General features: G+C 42.9%; 3 protein-coding genes across 3 annotated transcripts; 1 reads left to right on the plus strand and 2 right to left on the minus strand.

Annotated features, from left to right (window-relative positions):
• Positions 1-592: 592 nt before the first annotated feature.
• On the minus strand, positions 593-1,252 carry AK88_03687 (uncharacterized protein; the record flags this gene model as incomplete). Its single annotated transcript, XM_012481297.1, has 1 exon — positions 593-1,252. One exon carries the CDS (start codon positions 1,250-1,252, stop codon positions 593-595), a length of 660 nt encoding a protein of 219 aa, XP_012336720.1.
• A 1,462-nt stretch (positions 1,253-2,714) lies between these two features.
• On the minus strand, positions 2,715-3,431 carry AK88_03688 (uncharacterized protein; the record flags this gene model as incomplete). Its single annotated transcript, XM_012481298.1, has 2 exons — positions 2,715-3,162; positions 3,301-3,431. 2 exons carry the CDS (start codon positions 3,429-3,431, stop codon positions 2,715-2,717), a joined length of 579 nt encoding a protein of 192 aa, XP_012336721.1.
• Positions 3,432-5,420: 1,989 nt separating this feature from the next.
• On the plus strand, positions 5,421-6,530 carry AK88_03689 (uncharacterized protein; the record flags this gene model as incomplete). Its single annotated transcript, XM_012481299.1, has 1 exon — positions 5,421-6,530. One exon carries the CDS (start codon positions 5,421-5,423, stop codon positions 6,528-6,530), a length of 1,110 nt encoding a protein of 369 aa, XP_012336722.1.
• Positions 6,531-6,644: the final 114 nt, after the last annotated feature.

Consider the following 6,644-nt stretch of genomic DNA (forward strand, 5'->3'; position numbering starts at 1 on the left):
AAAAAAAAAAAAAAAAAAAAAAAAAAAAAAAAATAGCTAAAGTTAGCAGAACAAAGCAGCCATGCGCGCCGAAGCAATTGAACGCAGGGCCAGAAAGGACAACCTGTTGTTCTTTACAGCAGAGCGGTTCTAAGGACTTAGCCTCAAGAGATTCTTGTCCACTGTTGTCTTTCCCACGGCTACATTCTTTTTCATTTCGGCTGTTTATTTTAATTTTTTGTTTCAATTTTTAAATTTAATTTACATTTTTTACGTAAACATGAGTAGCTGCGTCGCTTCGGCAACGTTTTACCATCGCTCCTCTGGTCAAAAACAAGTTTCGCACTTTGGAAAAGAAGTTAATTCACGCTGTTTAAAGGAGTTGGTACACATGGATGTGCACGTGCTCGCCAGAACACTGCGTATGGTGTAAATGGACGCTTAACGAAGCAAGGCGAATAGTGAGAAAAAAAAAAAACAAAAAAAAAGACACTTCATGTCTCCGTTATTTCATCACATAGTGACTTGATCACATCACCACTCGGTAAGTTCAGTAAAGAAAAGTATTTTAACTCAAAAAAAATTGCGCCCCTTAGCTGCGCAAGTTTTGCACTTATATGACGTACGAAAGGACTAGCAGGATGACGAAAAAGAGGGAGAGGTTTAGGATGTTAAATACAGAATAGGAACGGCACACATTTGTCTCGTTGTCGAACGTAAAGCCTTCCATACACTGACACTTGTAAACTCCTTCAACATTTTGGCAAACTTCATTTTCTGTATTACATTTTAATTGACAATCAGTTTCTCCCGTTTTGGTACATCTTTTTTCATCCTCTGGATTGGGGACTTTGCCAATAGTGCATGAGCATCCTGCACTTTGGACTTCCGTGAGGTATTCACCAATGCATTCACCACCTTCTCCACAATTCTTATATTGACATACATTAAGAACACAAACTCCTTCATTCAAAGCGTAGCCCTCAATACAAGCACATGTATACATGCTTTCCTGTCCTGGGCCTGTGCCTTTAATACACTTGCCAAATTCCCAACATGCTTTGCCTAGGGTTTCTTCCTTACAATCATTTTTTTCTTCACATGTATCTTCGGAAAGGTGCACGAAACCTTCGTTACATATACACTTAAAGTGGTTACTCATTTGAGCGAGCTGTCCATTTTTGCATAATGTGTCTACGGTGACAGCTGCCTTGCTATACTTTAGCGCAATTTGGACCAAGAATAAAACGAAGAGGTTGTAGTAGGTATTCATTTTTGGCGAGTGGAGTTGTTTATACGGGAAGGATACAGTACAATGGGGTGCGTTTTTTTCCTATCGGATGACGGTGAGTGTAGGTCCTGTGGTCGGCTGAGGGAAACCTTTGCAGAAGGACGTTGTGGAGTGGGTGAATAAGGAAATAATCGAAAATGGCAAATGTCAAATTGAACAGTCAAATAAACAAATCAGTGTAATTAAACAAAAGTCAGGACACGGTGAATGAAGAAGAGAAGGGACTAAAGAAAAGTTCTATTTTTTCGGATTAAAAAAAAGAAATGAATAATGTTAATTTATTCTGTGTATGCTTTTTTCTTTTCGTTTTTTTTTTTTTTTTTGATTTTATTTTCTTCCGTTTTAACAACTTTATTATTATTTTTTTTTTTTCTACTCAAAATTTTGTTTGTTATATGTAGCTGTTTGCAGCTCCGTCATTTGTCCACGTCACAAAAAAAAAGAAAAAAAAGCCAAAAGCTCAAGTTTGCATCAATTGCACACATGTACATACGCACATATCTGCGGTTATCCTCATGCGCATGTGTACATACGAATTGTACATGTGGGATGTTTCTCCTTTGTACGTACATAAAATATTGTAGAACGACGACGGGACGTTGCGGTTGTGTGTTTTTTTTTTTTTTTATGTTGCATGCGCCATAGGGGAGCGCCCATGTCGTTGGAGGTGCACGTATTACTTCGAGCGCGTATGTACACGCGTAAGCCTATCTATGTGCGCGTCAGGGGAACAGCTGTATAACCCACAATGAGAAAAATACGCGTTGTAGACATACGCAGTTGCGTCACATGAGGGCAACCCTTTAGCGAGAACAACGCGCTTACATGGGGGGAAGGGGGCTGACCCCAGGATACAATCATTTGGGGTCATTTTGATTCATTCTTTTTAATGAATGAAGAAGCGGATGGCTGCGGGTGAGGGCAGTTTACGCAAAGGTGCACACCGTTCCGGGACGAGCCGCCTAAGTGGCATCACTTCCGCTCAGTCCCAATTTTGTTTGTCCTTAAATAGGGAAAATATCGTTATAGGTCGAGAAATTTGCATGCACATTCGACAGTTCGGTTTTTACGTTTGCACGAAGGTGGCACTACTTAAAAAAAAAAAAAGGAGGGTTGGGGTTACGTCGCCATTGGATTTATTTCCCATGTGATGATTAATGCATTCTTTTGTGAGATGCGCGAATTGGTCTGTCACTTAAAAATTGCTTAGCGTAATTTGCGCCTTCGTCGAAAAACGCAAATGTGGTTACTCAACGTGATATCCCTCTTATGCAGACTTCTCCCATTTTGTGCATTTAAAACAAAAAAAAAAAAAAAAAAGTGCTCCACTTTGTTCTCATCGTCTGAGGGTGTTATCAAGAACGTTTCAGAAACGGGCGGACGGCATAAGACCACTTGTGCTGACGTGGTCATGTGAATGTACTCCCCCCCTTGGGCCAACACATCACCGCCGCTGTGCTCTCTGCAAAAATTGCTTCCCCTCAATAATTATTTTGTTAACTTGGTATTTATGCAAAATTGTAAATAAGAAGGGAGATTCCTTCCACATCAACTGTAATCGATTTATTTCATTTTCGCATGCACCATCCACATGGATGAGCGCTTCGTGCAACTTTTTTTTCAATCTGTAGTCCCTTCTGAAATGGATCAGGGCGCTCTTAAAAAAGGTCCTCAGGGAGTGTATCACGCTGTGTGCACCCCCAGCAGCATGTGCCCAATCTTCAATTTGCTGAATACTCCCCTTAAGCCTTTTCATGTCGTCTAGGCACACCTTCAAATCTTTCAGCGCCAATTTGACCGCTTCATATTCCTTTATAAATGCATAGGACAATTCATTTTTGAGAAGGTCTTCCAATTCTCCTGCTTCGTCGAAGCCAGCACCTGGGTTGGCACTACAAAAGGGAGGAAAAATACATCGTCAAGGGGTGTGGTTGAGCGGAGTGTAAAACAAAAGGGAAATTTTGTGTCATTGTGGGGAAATCATTTCCACAACATGATCACAATGCAGTTGCAAATTGAGGGGAACCCACCTCCTATGAAGTATAATCCTTATCAGTTCATTTATTGACACAACGGTAGCATCGTGTAAATCAAAGTAGCGCTTGATGCAGACGATGCTTTCGCTTACGAGAAGCTTCCCTGTGCTTTTGTTCTCACTCATTATATGATGCCTGCCTGCGTGCACAGATGGTTGACGTATGTTGCCACTCCGGTCGCTGTGGATTTGTCCATATGACCAACTGTGGCAAACGAACAGAAGCGGCTTTCTTTCTTTTTTTTCTGCTACATATTAAACATGTGACAAAATTAAGGGAATTTACCTTGTACTAAACCCGCATCTTTGTTCTGGCTAAAAAGCGCCAATGAATGTAAGGGCAAATACAGCGACGCACTTTTGATGGCAGTAAAATCGATAGGAAGTAAAAAAGGGAAGGGCCTCTTTTACTTTTATATTTGAATTGTACGATGATGGGCCATGACTAAGCCGGTCGAAGCGGAGCGTCCTGACGCGCAACATTGAAACGATAAAATAAAGGAGGCATAAAAAGGAGAAGCGTGGGAGAGAGCGAAAAAAAAAAAACGCACTACAACAATTGTGTACTGATTACATTCCCTTTCACATTGCCCCGTTTTTACCCACCCCTACGGTGTTTTTCACTTCGCGCGGATAGCGCCAATAGCACACCGTTGTACTGACCCGTTTGGCGTCCCGCGCAGTGGAAGCAGGTAATTGGCGGTCGACCACCTTTTAATCAAGTGTAAGGAGTTAACCAACCGACAAAGGGCATTACATTGTTCATCATTCGCGATGTATTTTGTACTCTCCTATTTGTTACACTGAAATGATCTGTGTAAAAAAAAAAAAAAAAAAAATTGGGATAGCCACAAACCGGTGTGTAGTTCCCTCCCACTGTTGTCCATTGTTCCATTTTTCCTCCTTCAAGTAGAACGCGAAAGGAGGTTATTTGACACGCATACTTTTAACATTCAAGTATAGGAGGCCCAAACAACGCAGGATAAAAAAATCGATCCACAAAGGTTATTTTAATTAACCGTTTTTCTGATACGTGTTATATTTTTGTGTGTTTTTTATTTCTTTCCCCCATTGAGCAGTCCAACAACACATGGCTATGGTAAACATTTCCCCGTGTATTGGGGGAATACAAAAATAAAAGGAGGAAACAAGTGATCGGCTGGTTTTGATTCCCATTTGGTGCCACCTCCATGGGTGTGTTGATTCGCGGAGGTTAAAACGGATTTGGTTGCATTTAACGGAGAAGCGCCGAAAGTGGGGCTTAGTCAGCATCGTTCCTTTGTCCAAATGGTTAAGAGGTGGTTACACAATTATGTGTCTTTTTTTTTTTTTTTTTATATGAATCATTCAGGCAATTTTAATTTTGAAATGGCGACGTGGTTTTGCAGTTTTGTAAGGGCGTGCCGACAATGATTTTTTTTTTTTTTTTTTCTTACGCGTGGCGTATGACGTATGAGAAATAATCGCCTACATGGACGGACACTCCATCGGGGAAAAAGTAATTTATATCCTTCCCGTTTAACACGCGGCGCTTTCATGCAACTGCAGGAATGTCAAAGGGGATTCCCCGGTGAGGGGTGGGGAAAAAAATCCGGGGCTGCAACGACGGTGGGCGCGACAGTTGCACACGCGCTCGCATGTGCATGTGCACCATGCCGTCCGCATGACCGGTGTGCGAGTGGAACGCTCAGTTCGAACTCACAAAATGGTACACAGGGACCGGTCCCGTTGGGAGCGATTGCCACGTTTGTTACATTTTCAGTGGACAAAATATTTTCCTCCCCCCCCGCGACATGCGCTGGTACACGAGGGGCGACATACACAAAATTGTTCGCAGTTGCCACGTGCAGTCACTGTCGTAATTTTTTTTTTTTTTTTTTTTTTTTTTACTTCCGTGAAACATTTTCGCCAACTTAAGAAAGGCATCCCCGCGTAAGCGAGAAGTTACATTTTGTCCCCATAGCCGGCAGAGGCAGACACACAAGCAACAAGCGACAAGCAGCGTGTGTGCATCGTGGTGTCCACACGGCTACCTATGCAGAACTGCCCCCGCGCAACTGCCTTAACACAACCGCTCCTGTAGAACTGCGCCCGCACCAAGTGCTTCCGAACAACATGGCCACGAGCACCCTGACGGAGGAAACCCACTGCTACAACGGAAACATCAAGGATGGGCTGTTCCACGGACGTGGAATTCTGATGTACTCCCGGAATGAAAAGTACGAAGGAGATTTCGTGTACGGCAAGAGAGAAGGAAAAGGAAAATTTACTTATGCAGATGGTGCAACATATGAAGGTGACTGGGTTGATGATAAGATCCATGGGAAAGGAATAGCAACATTTGTCAGTGGAAATGTGTATGAAGGGGAATGGGATAATGGAAGGATAAATGGGTTTGGAATTCTGAAGTATAACAATGGAGACATCTATGAAGGTGAATGGCTAGACGGGAAAATGCATGGCAGGGGTACGTACACATATGAGGATGGAGATGTATATGTAGGTGAGTGGAAGAATGATAAGAGACATGGGAAGGGGTGTGTTAAGTATAAAGGAAGTGAGAATAAAATTGCGGAGACCTATGAAGGGGATTGGTTTGAGGGGAAGATGCAAGGAAGAGGAACGTACTTTTTTGCGGATGGCGGAATATATGAAGGAGATTGGGTTGATGGGAAAATGGAAGGGAAAGGAGTTTATAAATTTTTAAATGGGAATAAGTATGATGGGGATTGGTCTAATGATATGAAAAATGGCTACGGCATATTGACTTACGTGAATGGGGAAATGTACGAGGGGTACTGGAAGGACGATAAGGTTCATGGGAAGGGAACACTGACTTATAGTAGGGGAGATAAATACATAGGGGAATGGAAATTTGCGAAAAAATCTGGCCAAGGAGAACTCATTTATGCTTCCGGGGATAAATTCCAAGGGGAATGGAAAAATGATAAGGCCAACGGGTTTGGCGTTCTGGTTTACTCCAATGGGAACAAATACGAAGGGGAGTGGGTTGATGACCAGAGACATGGGTTTGGCACGTTCACTTGCAAGGAAGATGGTAGTGTTTACGCTGGGCACTTTGCTTTCAATCGGAAGGAGGGCAGGGGTAAGCTGACCTTTGTGGGTGGCAACGTGTTGGAGGGCTTGTGGACCATGGGCGTGCTCACCAAGGTAACCAAATTTCAGTTGGCTCCCGCTTCCCCCTGGCACGACCCGGACATGTGAACGTAGCGGCGTAGCGGCTGCTACCTTTGAAGTCCCCCTGGGGTCCGCTTCACCCCGAAAGGACACTTCATTATGGGGCAAGAAGTAACCTAATATTTGTCTCAAAAATTGGGA

This window comes from Plasmodium fragile, assembly GCF_000956335.1.
Source record: "Plasmodium fragile strain nilgiri unplaced genomic scaffold supercont1.44, whole genome shotgun sequence".
Lineage (NCBI taxonomy): Eukaryota > Apicomplexa > Aconoidasida > Haemosporida > Plasmodiidae > Plasmodium > Plasmodium fragile.